The sequence below is a fragment of the Tamandua tetradactyla genome, chromosome 14 (genome assembly GCF_023851605.1).
Source record: "Tamandua tetradactyla isolate mTamTet1 chromosome 14, mTamTet1.pri, whole genome shotgun sequence".
In the NCBI taxonomy this organism is placed as follows: Eukaryota; Metazoa; Chordata; class Mammalia; order Pilosa; family Myrmecophagidae; genus Tamandua; species Tamandua tetradactyla.
The window spans coordinates 68,695,119-68,711,535 of NC_135340.1; the positions used below are offsets into that span (position 1 = coordinate 68,695,119).

The 16,417-nt window shown below is 36.5% G+C and overlaps 1 protein-coding gene across 7 annotated transcripts in view; it reads right to left on the bottom strand.

Annotated features, from left to right (window-relative positions):
* The window catches only part of WDR72 (WD repeat domain 72), a 243,348-nt gene that overhangs the window by 90,907 nt on the left and 136,024 nt on the right, over positions 1–16,417 (bottom strand). For all 7 annotated transcript variants that reach the window (XM_077127950.1, XM_077127948.1, XM_077127947.1 and 4 more), the window contains 2 exons: positions 14,902–14,981; positions 7,710–7,902 (listed from right to left, as the gene is read on the bottom strand). In XM_077127950.1, the coding sequence (XP_076984065.1) occupies positions 7,710–7,902; positions 14,902–14,981 (273 nt within the window). The remainder of the gene's footprint in view (positions 1–7,709; positions 7,903–14,901; positions 14,982–16,417) is intronic.

A 16,417-nucleotide genomic window follows, 5' to 3' on the forward strand; every position in this document is an offset into this window, starting at 1 on the left:
GGCAAGCATGACGTGGGGTTGATGGGGAGAACCATGGAGAAGCTGCAGCTAAATGGGGAGCCCAGGCAAGGCTCAGCACTCTCAAAGATTATCGGATTGAAAGCAGATCATGAAAAAATGAGGAGTCAAGAGCCAAATAATGAACCACCAGGAGGGAAAACCTTTCTTGAGGCTTACAAATTAGATTCATTCATGTATCCATTTTTATTTGTTGCAAGCCTGCCATGTGTGCACCACCTGTTCCGGGATGATGACGTCCTTACAAAGCACTGAATTCAGCATGTATTCAAGATCGTATCTAGCTGTTAAAGAAGAGCCATCAGCTGACTATCTCTGTCCCCTCTTTCTCTTACCAGTAAGGAGTTGGCTAAATCTGTAATACAAACTATCACTCTGTCTATCCATCCATCCATTTAATAAAGCACTTATTACCAGCTACTAAGTGAAGGGCTGTACTAAGTGATGGGAGGCAAAAAAGATAAATAGAACTGCTCCCTGTCCTTGAAGGGTCAGTGTCCAGAAGCCAGTCTCATCTTGGGAGAACAATAGTGCAAAACACATTGATTTCAGTGACAGAAACTAGATCACTTTTTCTTTGTCAATAAATTTAAATGGGTATGCAGACAATAATCAATACAGTGGTGCCTGCTCAACTGTTAGCAAGGAAATATTTAACTCAACTCCTTGATGCTTCCGTCTGTGCAGTCAGGCCAGGTTGGCATTCTGTCCGCTCATGAGGAAAAAAAGACGATGAAATATTCTAGTTCTTCATATGCCAAGATGAAAATCATCAATCTCAATCCCTGTGAAAGATGAAACTACCTTTGGAAAAAGAGCAGTGAATTCTATCAGTCTTTCTAAGGCAACGCAATCTATAAGATGATACAGAGAGGGCAGAAGCAGTGGAGACGTTCAGAAGCATTTATATGGAGAAAAAGGGGAAACGATGAAATTTCTCCATCAATTTTAAAAGAAGCAAGAAATAAGAAATGGCGTTTATTAAACCCAAATGACTACAGTGTGTTTTGAAAAGCATGTAATGCATTCTAGATGCTGAACAATTTATTTGTTTATCATACATAAATTCGTCTTCATCTAACATGAGTAATTTGATGTTTAAATAAGATTAGATATTCAAATTAACCTTTAAAATGAAGTTTGTTCATTCTTCCTGTCTTCCTCTCACACCCCAACCCTTACTCAATTTCAAATAATATGCGTATGTCAAATCTTCTACATTTTTAGTATTTAACAATTGATATTCCCAGTTCTCATGAGTAAAACAGATTATTTGTCATGAAAACTTCTATTTATTAACCACTAAAACTTAAACTTAAATAAATTTACATTCCAAATAAAAATCGTTAGTATGAAATACATCTTTAGTTGAATAGCTTATAGCCCCACATCCAGAACTTTGTAGAGCTTAGGCATTCAATATTTGTCAACTGATTCTTTCTAGGAAATCTTTCTTCTGGTTCCATGCCATCTATGTAGGTTTTTCTTACCTTGCAATTCCCAGCATGGGGAACACCTATCTCAGTAACTGCCTCACAGAAGGAGGTTGGTAAATATTTACTGAATTAAGAAATAGTAAAGTGGAATCGCAGGTAATCAGAAGACAAAGTCACATAGTGTTAAAGAACCTAGACTCACTTACTGATTATAGGAGATTGGGCAAGTTACTTCTTTATGTCTGTTTTCTCAACTATAAAATGGGTAAAACAATGTTAACTACTCCCACAGGATTGTTGTCTGGATAAAATGAGCTGAGGTATGTGAGGCACATACTAAGTCACATCAGCACAGGTATTATTATCATCAGTCATCACTATTGTTGTGCTGGAAGGCTGAAAGGAAGGTGACCGGTATGATGAGATTCAAACAGCAAACAGTAGGTCTGCAGAGAACTAAACTAAACACTTGGGTTTTTCTCTAAAGCCCTGGTTCCTAATTCACACATTTATTGGTCACGTGATTCTTCAGAAACCTGTCACATTTGCCCTGCTGGTTGGTTCTATCCACTTAAAGGTTGTGGCTGGGACACCTTCTTGTAGAAAATACCAAGAAGGAGCTCTGAAGCATGCACCATAAGTATATATATGTATGTCTGTTTGTAAATGATAATCATGCTACTGGTATATCAATATTATGCCCATTTAAAATATATACAAAAACAGTCTGATGTTTGATTCCCAGTGCCTGCCCATGCAAAAAAAAAAAAAAAAAAAAAAAAAAACAGTCTGATGCTCCTTTTATCCAGGGTATGGACAGAGGAATAAAAAAAAAAGATAAAAATAAAAAAAAAATAATAGGAGGAGATAAAGGGTCAAAATTGGGTAGATTGAACTATTCTGGGTCAATGAGAGGAGGGATAAAGGGGATGGGATATATGAGTTCTTTTTTTCTTTGTATTTCTTTCTCTGGAGTGATGCAAATGCTCTAAAAATGATGAATACACAACTATGTGATGCTGTTGTGAGCCACTGATTGTATAATATGGCTGGCTGGGCTGTACATGTGGGGATATGTCTCAATAAAAAAAACATATATTTTTAAAAAGCACAGTATTTAGCCCTGATCACACATATTAAAAATGTCAATATCATTTCATTGATTTTTTCAAAATAAAATGTGGGGCGGTGCACAACGGCTCAGTGGTAGCATTTTCGCCTGCCATGCCAGAGACCCGGGTTCAATTCCTGGAGTCTGCCCACGCCCAAAAAAAGAGAAAAAAATGTCCAGAAATACACATATATATACCCACACACAGATAGATATCTACATATAGACCTCCTGATGTAGCTTACGAGAAGTTGGGCAATGTCATTTATTTCCTTAAGCTTGCATTATTGGTATTGTCTTCAACCCATGCTTTGCTGGCAGGAAACTTTTAAATCACTTGTCCATGTTCTGAGGGTTACTTTTTTTTTTTTGCATGTGCAGGCACCAGGAATCTAGCCCGGGTCTCTGGCGTCAGGAATCGAACCTGGGTAGCCACCGTGGCCCGCCCTGAGGGTTACTTTTGTTAAAACTAGAAATTAAAATCTGTAAATCACTTAACCAGGTATATTTCAAGTTGAACACAGCAGGCACAGCCCTCTGCCATGTGGCTCTCCCAGTCTACCTTCATTAGACCTAAAATCCTATCTGTGACACTGCACCACTTAACACAGGAATCAAATCAGGACACCGGGAGTCAATGCAGGTGTCAAATACTTTTTGTTTAAAAAATAAGTATAGATTTTCATTTTCTTATTACCCCCCCCCCCCACACACACACACACAGCAGCCCATCAGCAAAGATAGTCAGCCATATCCTCAAAATACATTCATGACCTGATGACTTCTCACTGACTCTGTCCAGGCTACCATACTGGTTTTAAGCCACCGTCATCTGCATTAGCTCCTAACTGCTCTCCCTGCTTCTGTCTTTGCCCCCTAGTCAACAGCCAACTTGATGCCATTACATGTGCCACTTTGTTCAAACAGTTCCCCATCTCATTCAGAGAGAAAGCTCGAGCCTCACAGTGAACGCATGATCTTCTGTGATCTGCCACTACTACTTCTTTGCTCCTTGCTCACTCAAATCACACAGATCTTTCCTAAATAACTGCTGTGGCCATAAAGAACTCCTCCATGGCCTTTTCACTCAGGCCAGAAGAACTTACTGGGGGTGAGGCAAGATGCATCTACTATAAATCCAGCCACAGAAAGGTTCCGCTGTGAGGGTGTCAACCACATGTCAAAGGGTCTCCACAACAAGCTGACTTCCTTCTGACAAACTCAGTGAACAAAGCAAGCCTTTCCTGAACGAGTCCTCCAGTGGCCACCAAGCCCAGGAAGATTTTAGGCTCAAGAGATGATTACTGCAAATGCTCAATAGATGAATATTTTCATTTACACAGAATGTACCTTTACATTATTTAACTTTGTAGATAAGTCTTTTAAAACAATGCGTGTAATAAAGATTATTTCCAATACCCATATTTGATGCATAATCTTCACAACACGGTTAAGTGAAATTTAAATTCAGCCAATAATCTCATAGTGACAGTTTTATCTACAAAGCCTCCATTTCTATTTCAACCAATTTATTTAATGGAACATTTTAGAGTACTTGTTTAAAGCCAATCCAAACAGCATGCAATAAATATATATATATAAAGGAAATAATTTTCAGATAGCAATCATTGCTGTTTTTAGAGAAATGAATCATAGCCTCAAATGTGAGTGTTGATTTTATAATTTCTTATAAAAAAGATGCAAGGAAGATAGCAATGTAATCATTACAAAACTGTAAACTCAGATAAAATCCACCACTCTCCCATAAAACTCTGATACACAAATATAAAAAAGCTCAAATGGAATGCATGCTGTGAAGTATTATCAAGTGAAGACATTGACAAATAAATAAGATGCAAAATTTAAGAATGGAAATACTCATTATGCTTCAAACATCACCTCACTTAATTTCCAAATTGCTTTATTAATTCAGCTCATGTGCAAACAGGTCAAGAAATCTGGTGATTTTCTTTATTATGAGGGCTAAGATGGCAATGATTGACCACTGCATTTTCTATGGTAATAGAAAGTATGATTTATGAGAAAGAAATAAAAATCTAAGCAAAACTACTCAATAAATTATTCAATTTTTAGATTACGCTCATTTAGAGCAAATTTCTTTCATGCTGCCAATATGAGGATGTAGCTTACTGGATAAGAGCACAGTGTTAAGGAGAATAACTGGCTTTGGGTTTGCTTCCTGATTTTAGTAATTCTGTGACTGTAGGCACGACATCTAACCTCTCTTAAGTTGCCAGTTTCTTCATTCAAAAAAGTAAGACGCATGTCTCAAAGAGCAAGATATTTTAGCTGCTATGGTGATGAACTTACTTTGTAGTTTAATAGTATTTATTTTAATGTGTAAGAGAAAAATATATAATTTTCATATTAAGTTTAAAATTTTACACAGTTAATTGTTCAGGACAAATCTTAGCACCATAGGGATCCCTCTTTCTCAGGGAGTAGTTCTTTTTAGCCTTAGGTTCAAACTTCCATTTCCAGCAAACCCAGCCATTTAAAAAGCTGTGAGACTGTTTATACTAATTATTCAAGTATTGGAGACAGAGCCATAGGATTTGTGTGGTTGATGTGAGGATAAAGGAAAACATGGGGCAGTATGCATAGAGTACCTGGCATACTCCTAATAAGCCAAACATTCTCCAGCCTGGTTTAAAATAAGTTAATGAATACCCATGCTCATCAAACCATCAGCTATTGATGATTCACTGATAAGATGCTTCACCAAGAAACCAAAAAAAGAAATTAGCCAAAAAAAAAAAAAAGGCATCTCACAGAGGACAAATTAGCAAGGACTTGAAAAAAAAATAAACATTTTATCATAAGAATATTTGGTAAAATGACTTACCTTGCAATAATACTTAGGCTAAGTGAATCTGCATATGAAATTTGAGGAAGAATCACACTCAGTGAAAAGCATCTATATATCTCCTTAACCATTTGTCTCAGGACATTGGAAATAGGGAAAATAGCACTTTGTTTTTTGCTTTTTTTAAAATCCTACTGAATAATGTAGAATATATCACTGCAATGGAGGTTTAAAATCTTTTCTTCTGATCTTACCTGCTTTCTTTGCATAGTTTAAAAATAATTTTTCTCCCAAAGGGGGGAAAAGCAATGTTACTATCTAACATAATTAATATTGCTTGGATATTTTCTTCTTCAAGCTTTTTAATGTATTTCCTATTTAACTGCAATTACAGTTAATATTTTCCTGCAGGAAGGGTTTTCCGAGAAAATATATACTCAGAATTTTGTGCATATGCTGTTATTCTTTTAAATAACATACTCTAAATTTCACCACCAACATATAAAATAGATTTAGTCTTTTGGTGTTCCAATTCTTGTTACAAATTAACCCTCAATTTTTCATCACCGCTGACATAGGATCATTCAATAACTGAACAAAAGACAGTTTGTACCAAACTTAAAATCTGGATGTCTTTAGTTATAGTAAGATTCAATTCCATGGTATCAACAATTCTTATAAATAAGGATGAAGTGGAGATAGAACTGGGTCCGGCCTTGTGAAACGTCAAATACTGGTCCGCTGTGTAACAGAGAAATTCATCTCAAGTTTCACTCTGCTAATCTGCTAAGAGTTTCTTACCCAGAAAAGAGAGCTATGGGCCTATAAATAAGATAGACATTCAAATTTAGGGATAAGTCTTGGAAATGACAGTTAATGAGAACTGACACATGACGAATAACATTGGCTGACTTTGCAGAGTTGGAAGAGATCACTCACCTACTATGGGATTTGGAAGCAACCTACCAACAATGATACTAGGGGAGGGAAGGAGTCTCTCTGTATGAACACTAATGTAGTCATGGAAAATTAATTTAAAACAGAATTTTCCACTTCTTGCTTAAAAAGTATGATGTAATGACAATTATGTGATACGATAAAAAGCAGTTCCTTCACATTTGTGAATTTTTCGTATAATTAGAGATAACTTCTGATTCTTTTTTTGGGCAGGCCATGGTGGCTCAGCAGGCAGAGTTAGACCCAGGTTCGATTCCCAGTGCTTGCCCACATGCAAAAAAGAAAGAAAAGATAACTTCTGGAAAAACAAAGAAAATGGCCTTAAATAGACATCTAGAGTTATCAAATTATTTATTGCCTTTACACCATCAGTGACTTCCAGGCATTAGAAAATATTCTATCAATTTTGGCCCTTGGCTTTCACTGAATAGGCCAAATGATAATTTTTCTTTTTTCCTACTATTTATTATCTCTCACTACATAATGCTCTCCAACTTAGCACTGTTATAAAAATAATAAGAAGGTAGAATTTTAACACTTTTCCAAGAATGACACGTTCTAAGATTTAATATTCTGAATACAGCTACCTTTGTCTGAGTCCCAAATAAATTAAAAAGAAAATCTCTTTTTCAGAGCTACAAACAGTAGCTGACAATTTTTAACTCTCTGGAATATTTAAGTTTGTAACACATTTTTGTGACAAAAACACACATTCACTCATATTATACTTTTTTGTTTGTATAATTAAAAATTATTATAAATATATTTTGTATATATAATTTGTTTATCAAAATCTCATTAAGCTGAAAATGAAATTTTTTACTTTGTTTTTGATCCATTTCAATTTCACCATTTTATGCCAGAAGATTTCATTTGCTATCCATCAACCGTTGATGTTATCATTATGAAGTTACAATGATAAAGTTTGTTATAAATTCAAACAGTTCAACTATAAAACTAGTTTAATTTGCTATACTACATTTCTTATTCCTATGAAAGACAAATTGACACAGAGTATTATCAAGGTACAAAATGAAAACAAATTTAGGACCTGTTATTATCAGGGTATTCTTGTAATGAACATACCATTATCACTGATAATTCTATTTTCATTTTAATCACTTAACTTTAAAACACCTTTACAAATAATACACATTTTTCTTCTAGAAAATATTTATGGATTATAAAAGAATTGGAAGTTCTTTCAATCATAACAGGAAATCGATAGCAAAATAGGTCAGAAACAGGGTAACTGGCTTGGCTGTTTGGGAAACGATGCATGTGAATTCATATTCTCAACATGTTCTCTGTAGCAGAAAAAGTTTTGAGGAAAGAGCAAACCAATACATTTTGCACTTACTTTGCAGAGGCACATTTGCAATGCACTGTAACTCCAGCTGCTCGGCCCATTCCTTCTTTGGCAGGATCCGTATCACCTCACGGTCACAATGCTCTGTCGTGGACATGGGCTGACTGTTGACTGAAATCTTTCTCAAGGTCTTCATGTGCTGTTGAACTTCAGCCAAGAGGACAGCTTGTATTGCTTCAGTTACCTGCAAAGTTTTGGGTGTGTCTTTTGTTTTGTTTTGTAAAATGAATTATTTTTAGTATCATTACAAATACTTGGGAGTCTTGCACAAAATCCAAAGCCTGGAAGTTTTATTGGAACAGGTTTCTCATCAATTATAATGCTCCACTCCACTAGAAATGGCCTCTAAAACAATTGAAATTCAGATAGTGAGAAACGGTACCCCCAAACCATCACATTTTGATTTTTTTTCCCAAGGGAAAAAGATTCTAAAAGGAGAGTTGAAAGTTCTCAATTTTTCTACTAACTAAGCTATTTTAATTTTCATCAGGAGAAAAAAAATGATTTGAATATTTCATAGAGCTTTTAAAGGTATGTTTAGTTTCCCAAATTATGTCTAGCGCTAAGGTATCATTTAGCTGAAAACATTGGAATTAAACTAAGCTAACACTGAGAGCTGAGGAGAGGACTTTAATAATAAATCTTACTAAACTGCATACATGCGTATGTTGTTTCATATAGCCTAAACACTGCAAGATATCACTTCCCATTGTACACACCCACTCAAGGACCTTTGGTTGGAAGGGGATAAGAAGTTGCTTGTCGTAGCGTATCTGTAAGTCTGGTATCTTTATTCTTAAAATAAAGAACCTGGAACACGACAGCCCATAGTCACACAGAGTAGGTGGACAGGGCTTCTGAGCCCTGATTCTATGTCCTTCACCCTCAATCTTTCAGAGCAAAGCTAGCGACAATCTGTTGAGCCCTCTTCCTAGCAAGAGGGTGAAGCAAGGTATAGGAATTAGGGAGAGTCCAAAGAAAGCCATGAGCTGAATCAGAGAAATTAACAGAAGGGCAACGCTGATCTAGGCAAACTTGGGATACATTCTAATTATCCTTTGTTGGCCAACAGTTAGTACCACCATCCGCTGCCTACTGCTTTTCCCCTCAGAAACCTGCCCTCTGTCAAAATGACCAGTGTTCCACAATTGCCACTGTGCCCTCTTCTTTATCTCCAGTCTACCCATAGGATGTCTAGAACTAGGGCTTTGAGACAAGACCTACTAAGAGTTGTGGTCTCAGGATGCCATGACCAAAAACAGAACGTGTAATCATTTTAACAATTAAGTCACTTTTAGGTGTCATGGTAGCATGTGAGGCATTTAGGCTCCAGGGGCACTGGGAAAGTTTCTGCCGATGGCAGAAGCTCAGTGAACTAATGGAGCAGAAAGAACTGGTCCCCTGATTTTTTGGGGAGGTGGAAGGGAGTCATGGGAAGGCTCTGGGAATTGAACCCAGGTCTCTGGCATGGCAGGCGAGAATTCTACCACTGAGCCACCACTCCACTGCCCCCTGATATTTTGGGGGTGGTGCATGGTCTGGGAATTGAACCTGGGTCTCCTGCATGGCAGGCGAGCATTCTACTACTGAACCACCCATGCACCAACCCCACCCCACCTCATTTTTAAATACAGGAAGCTTCCTAAGAATATCAGAACAGGTTCTGATCTCTGATTACCCCTCTGTCCTTATACAGTTGAAACAAATGTTTGGTTAGGTTTTAAAAACAGGTTATCGAATGATATGAGTTTACTATTGCATATCATGTATACTAACATGTAGAACTACTTATCATAATATAGGTAAATGATGATTACTTGTGAATATCAAGCAATGAGATAGCATTGTAATAATCATTGTATATCACTGAATATAGTGCTACCATCACTATACTACTAATCATGTCTACCATGTGGTGAGGTATGTATAATATTGCATTAACAACTGCAGATGATGCTTATTAACATATGCTATTGTATATCACAATATCGGTTAATCATTTTTATTTACGAATATCACATGATAGGATTTGCTGTATTAATTATTCATGATAATTTCATATCGCTGAATTTGCATCATTTTAATTTTGTCACATATTTTATTTCACAGCACAACCTCCAAGATGTGGATCTTGTAGAAAGAGCTCTGGATCAGAAGTGACAAAGCCTGAGTTTCTGATCCAACTATGGCAGTTACTACAAATAAAATCTTTGATACGTCATGTACATTCTCTAGGACTCCATGTCCTCACTTATAAAATAAAGTCTCTGAGACCTTGAGAGTCTGCGAGAGGCTTAGAAGAGAGCTTTAATATCAGAATACTATGTGAAGCTAGCTCTTAGCTGTACCTATTACATCAAGGAGGGTCATTCAGTATCGCAGGGTGGTATCTTTTCGATGGTTTCCATGGAGATGTGTCACCACCCAATTCAAGGTGGGGTTCCTTACTGGAGCCCTTTAAGAGGGAATCATTTTGGGAAAAGCTTTAAAGCCACAAAGCCATGAGAGCCCAAACAGCCAAGACCTTCAGAGTTGAAGAAGGAAAATGCTCTGGGGAAGTTTCATAAAGCAAGAAGCCTGGAGAGAAAGCTAGCAGACTTCGCCATGTTTGTCACGTGCCTTTCCAGCTGAGAGAGAAACCCTGAACGTCATCAGCCTTCTTGAACCAAGGTATCTTTCCCCAATGCCTTAGGTTGGACATGTTAATAGCCTTGCCTTAATTTGGACATTTTCATGACTGTAAAACTGTAAACTTACAACTTAATAAATTCCCCTTTTAAAAACCATTCTGTTTCTGATATATTACATTCTGGCACCTAGCAAACTCGAACAATACATTTTATTTATTTTAAGAAATTGTTCATTTTATCTGTTTTTCCACTTATTGGCATTAAGTTGTAAATAGCAAATAGCATTCTCTTACAGTTTTTAAAACCTCAATTCTTTCTGTGGTGACATCTCTTCTTTTAGTTTTAGTATACTTGTGTGTATGTTTTATCTCATTTTATTCTGCTCAATCTTGCTTGCAGGTCTTTCCACTTTAATGTTTTTTACAGTGAATCATATTTGGGTTTTATAATCTTCTCTATTGTTTTTTTGCTTTCTATTTGATCAATTCATCCTCTCTATTAATTATTAGCAGCAACTATTTTGTTATTTACTGTTGAGCATTTATCTCAGTAATTTCCAGTCTTTTTTTAACTAAGATATAATCAGTTAAGGTTAAAAATTTCTTACTCCATACTTCTTTTGAAAGTTACCCATACAGAAACTGTTTTAAAAGTTGAAAAAGTGATCAGACATCAAGTAGAGATATGAATGAAGCTAATCTGGATAGGACTAAGATAAATCAGAAGACTGGGTAAAGGATGATATTGTCCGTATTTTAAAACTTCAACTTCTGTGTGAGACTAAAGTGACATGTGCATTTGGTGCAAATTTGATATTTTGGGTAGTGCATTTCCTAATTTAACTTGTATGGTCAATTTAGTTGAATGCCATAAGTACATGGAACCTTGGATAGGGCATGAGATTTTGTTGGTTTTTCCAGGTTAACGTGACACCCCAATAAATCCCAGAGTGATTTGGACAGTAAATAAAGAAGTATTTGCAAAGTCTCCTTGGAGGGATGAGGAGAAAGGGGGGAAATATTCAACTTTCCCATTTGGAGAATTTCTGATATTTTTGCAAGCAATGGGGACAACCAAATCAATAAACCGAGCCCTTGATCTTGGGGTTCGTTCCTATGAAACTTATTCCTGCAAAGGATAGGCTAAGCTTACTTAAAATTAGGCCTAAGAGTCACCCCCAGAGCACATCTTTTGTTGCTCAGATGTGGCCTCTCTCTCTAAGCCGATGTGGCTAGTGAACTCATTGCCCTCCCCTACTTTGTGGGACATGACTCCCAGGGATGTAAATCTCCCTGGCAACATGGGACAGAAATCCCAGGATAAGCTGAGACCCTGCAGCATCAAGGGATTGAGAAAACCTTGACCAAAAAGGGAAAGAGAAATTAGACAACATAAAAGTTTCAGTGGCTGAGAGATTTCAAATAGAGTCGAGAGGTTATCCTGGAGGTTATTCTTACAAATTATATAGATATCACTTTTTAGTTTATGGTGTGTTATAGTGGGGGCTGGAGGGAAGCACTTGGAATTGTTGAACTGTATTCCAGTAGCCTTTATTCTTGATAATGACTGTATAACTATATAATATTTACAATATGAAGTATGAATGTGAAAACCTTGTGTCTGATGCTCCTTTTATCCAGGGTATGGGCAGATGAGTTAAAAAAAAAAGTAAGATAATAAATAAATAAATAATAGGAGGAGATAAAGGGCAAAAAACTGGGTAGACTGAAATACTATGGATCAACGAGAGGCAGGGGTAAGGGGTATGGGATGCATGAGTTCTTTGTTTTTCTTTTTATTTCTTTTTCTGGAATGATGCAAATGACCATGGTGATGAATACACAAATATGTGATGATACTGTGATTGTACATCGATTGTACAACATGTATGGAATGTTTGTATGTTAGGAATGTTTGTATGTTTGTATGTTAAGTTTACAAGTATACAAATACAGTAGATAATTTCATAGATAATCAATATAGACTTTTCTCCAGTAAAATTTAAATTTTTTTGATATTTTATATACCTTTGTGAATTTAATAATGAGCTAGGACTGAAAGCCCTACGGCAATAAAACTATATTCCAAATGAGCATAAACAAATTTCTCTGAAAAAATGATATGTAATGTATTATACTCTTTTCTGAAGAAATCTGCAGATATTCAAAATAAAATTTACAAAGCCATTGGCTGGAAAGAGTCGGCCCCAAACTAGGGCCATATCCTTATTATTGGAAGTATTACTATGCTCTAGGCAAGTTAAAATATTTAATGCCTTTCCACTAATGTCTTGGAAGACCAAAGTACCACAAAGTAGGACAGAGCTTCCTGGAGACTCATGATACCCCTGTGCCCTGCTTGTTGTGCCAGTGTCCAGATTTCCTGGTATAAAAGCATTTCCCCAACACTCGGGCTCACCCTGACCTTTCACGCCTTTGCAGGGTCTCCTGGAAAAGCCCATGGAGGCCTGGATGTCATGATTTGTCCCCATCGGTGTTAGATTATTAAATGCAAAGAAATTTAAGAGCAGGGTCAGAACCATCCAAACTAGCAACTCCAAAACCTTCCTGTATTATTTCCAGCATTTATCTCTATGCGTGGGAAGGAAACAAAACAAACCCAGCACAAACACAAAAGATAAAGGCTGAGTTCCTGAAATTGGATTTTGCTCTGTTTTACAAAAGCACTCCATGACCAGCCAGTGCTCATACAATACATAAAAAGTTAAAGTTAACATAATTCTAACAAAAAAAAACAAAAAAATAAAGTTAACATCATTCTACTAACAGCTTAAATAAACAGATTTATACAGAATTTGAGGATTAGCTAATGAAGGATTTAAAAGGATACTTGCAAGAATCTCTTTTGTACCTGAGTGCCCATGAATTCTCATTTTACACATGAGTAAAATAATCAACAAGTGAAACTTGTCTTCCAAAGTCATTCATCAAGTTAGTGGCAGAGATGAGAGAACAGCTTCGAAGCTGGAGTGAGTAGTAAATGCTCTAGTAATATTATTTTGCCCTGTTGCCAGCATTTAATACAAGGTCATAGAAACATAGAACCTTAAAGATCCATTAGTCCAAACATGCCCAAACCACTTTGAAATTTATGTGAAGGCCAAATGAATAACTACGAAAGAGCTTTAGATTAGCACAACTCAGCATAAATATTCGGATGCTCTTCCCTAAGGGTTTTCTTTTTCCTATTGAGGATTTCTTTGGCTACTGAAAAAAAAATCTCACCTTTAATAGCTAGACTCTTTTGAGGGTGACTGCTAATATGATGGCAAAGTCAACATGTACTAGCATTTATAGCATAGCTATTCTTTCATTCATTAAATACTCACTGACTGGCTACAGTCACTATGCTTCGCTGGGAATTGGTGAAAGTGGAATGGGGAAGACAAACAAGGTTTCTGCTCTTAGCATACTTATATACTAGAGAAGGCAGAAAATAAGCAAGCCAAAGAGCAAACGAAATAATGTCCATTAAAGAAAAGTGCAACAAAGAAAATAAAACTGGATAATGTGTGGTGAACGGAGGCATGGTGTAGGGGTGGGTGTGGTGAAAATACTAACTGGAGTGGTCAGGGAAGACTTCTCAGAGGAGGTGGCATTTGAACAAAGACCTGAATGATGGATGTGAAATTTATATAAAATTATAGGCAGAAAATTATAGGCTTCTGAGGTAGAAAGGAACTTTGCATGTTGTGGAAAGAGAAAGGTCGCTGTGGCTACATCAGGATGAGAAGGGGGAGAAAATGACGAGAGATGGTATCTGGCTGGGGTAAAAATCAAGTAGGAACTTGTAGGTCAAGGTAACAAATTTCCACAGCTATCCCAACAACACGTATTTGTTTTCATGGGGTCAAGCCCCTAGACAGTTATATTCCAAGTTGAACTTCCTTTATTTCCTTGCAACCAATAATAACCATTGGTTATTTACTTACTGCTATTTACATTTTGCAAATTTGATATTTATCAAGCTCATGAAGAATAAAGTTCTATAAACATTCACCGAATCAATGCACAGGTATTAGCTGGGCACAATGTACAAGGCTACCAGTGAACTGTTAGGACCCAAGGAAGACTTAAGACCTAAGAAAGGAAGAAGGACTTATACAGGGAATTGAAAAAAAACAACTTTCTTAATCAGCTCACAGAGGAGTTACTCTCAGGATAGAATAATGATTTCTAATTACACACAACCAAATTCCCAAGCTTAGGCACTTATATTATGGCACAGTTTGAGATCAGATAGATGATTCCGCCTCAAACTAAATAACTTGTCCAAAGGACAAGTTATTTATGACATCATGAACCTCTCTTTCTCTGTCCCCTCCATTTACGTATCCCCCTTGGAGCACCTTAGCCTACATTATTTTCCATGATTCCTTCATCTCAGGCATTAGGCCTAGTAAATGAAATGCCTTGGGAAGGCATTATGTGAGGATAAGAGTAAATACTTTTCCTCTCCTATGAAGGGATATATGAATGAACCACAGCAGCAAGGAGCACTTCGAATAACTTAAAACTTGAAATGTGTCATACCTGCACGGACTGGTCTCTCCAACAGGAAATTAACTTCAAAAGTGAAAGGTCAGCCTGAGGCATATGGGATTCAGTCTTACCTTGAAATGCACAGAACATATTTTTATTATAAGAGTGTTAAAAATGGATGCACTCCAATCGTCCTCAATCTTGGCTGCTCATCAGAATATGCTTTAAGAAACACCAATAAATGCGCAGGTTCAATCATCAGGTGGTTTTAATCTGTTAGGTCTGGTGTGGGGGTGGGCAAGCTTTTCCTACTTTGCAAAAGCTCCCCAGGTGATTTCACTGTGCAGCCAAAGTTGAGCACCGATAATGTAAAAATATTTACATGTATTTTTAACAATTAAAGTCACATAGAGTCTCATCAAATCAAATTCATTTCTATACCATGAACACCTCTTTGTACCTTTTTGCTAACTGACTGCTATGGCTAATATTCCCTGCCTAGCATAGACACCAAATTCTACAATTTCTTTCTCCTAAAATTCTACTTTCCCATGAATCAATGTATTTCACAGGAAAAATCAAAGACTTCCCTTAGTTTGACCTTACCCAGCTATAACCCTCTGATCAATAGGTATAACGCTAATGTTTTAATTTGAGTCATTTTGTTATGTATTGTTTCTTTTAAGTTTGCCCTCTTGAATATCCTTTCTATCTATTTGCCTTAATGTTCAGTGTGAAATTTAAGAGTGAGCTAGGACTTCGTCTATTTAAATTGATCCATAGAGTGTCCAGAAGTCTTCTGCACAAAAAAGCACTTAATAAATGGCTTTTCATCAGTTGAAAATGTACATATTATCATCCAAATGAAATCAATGAATTAAGGCTGATGACTTAAATATATTATCTAGATGCCAGATCCCAGGAGTGAGATAGGAAAGAATGGGATGAGCTTACCCTAGTTGGAAAATTGTTGCTATGATCGTCTATTTACATTAACGTATTAATATATATTTGAACTTCTGTTATCAAATATTTACATGAGTACTAATCCAATATGCTTTTCATTGAATCACTAATTGATAAATATAAATGATATCTATCACAGTAGTCAGAGGAAAAGAGATAAAAGCTACAGATATCATGCAAATTGAGAACATGGAAAAATATGTAAGAAACTTCTGATCCATTTTCAATTTTTTTTTTTTTTTTTTTGCTGATGGAATATATAATGTGAATTTGAAATGACCAAGAACAGTGCATGAAACATGCAAGTACGATGGGGCACTATGATTTTTAAGTCATATTTTCCACTTCTTTATGAGGACAGCAGGTAAGAGAAATTTTTCTTTTGACCTCTTTCCTTTCTCCATCTCTCATTCTGTGGACCTTGTGATTCCACCATCAAAGCTAAGTTCTGGTCTCAACTGAAACGACATGCTGGAATCATGTGGTACGTCATTGCGCATGATAACGTGATGTTAACGTTTTAATATGAGAGAGAAATAAGAGACAGCTTTTCTTGGCAATATCCGTGAGTTAAGGAATTAATTGCAGCTTCAGGGGGGAA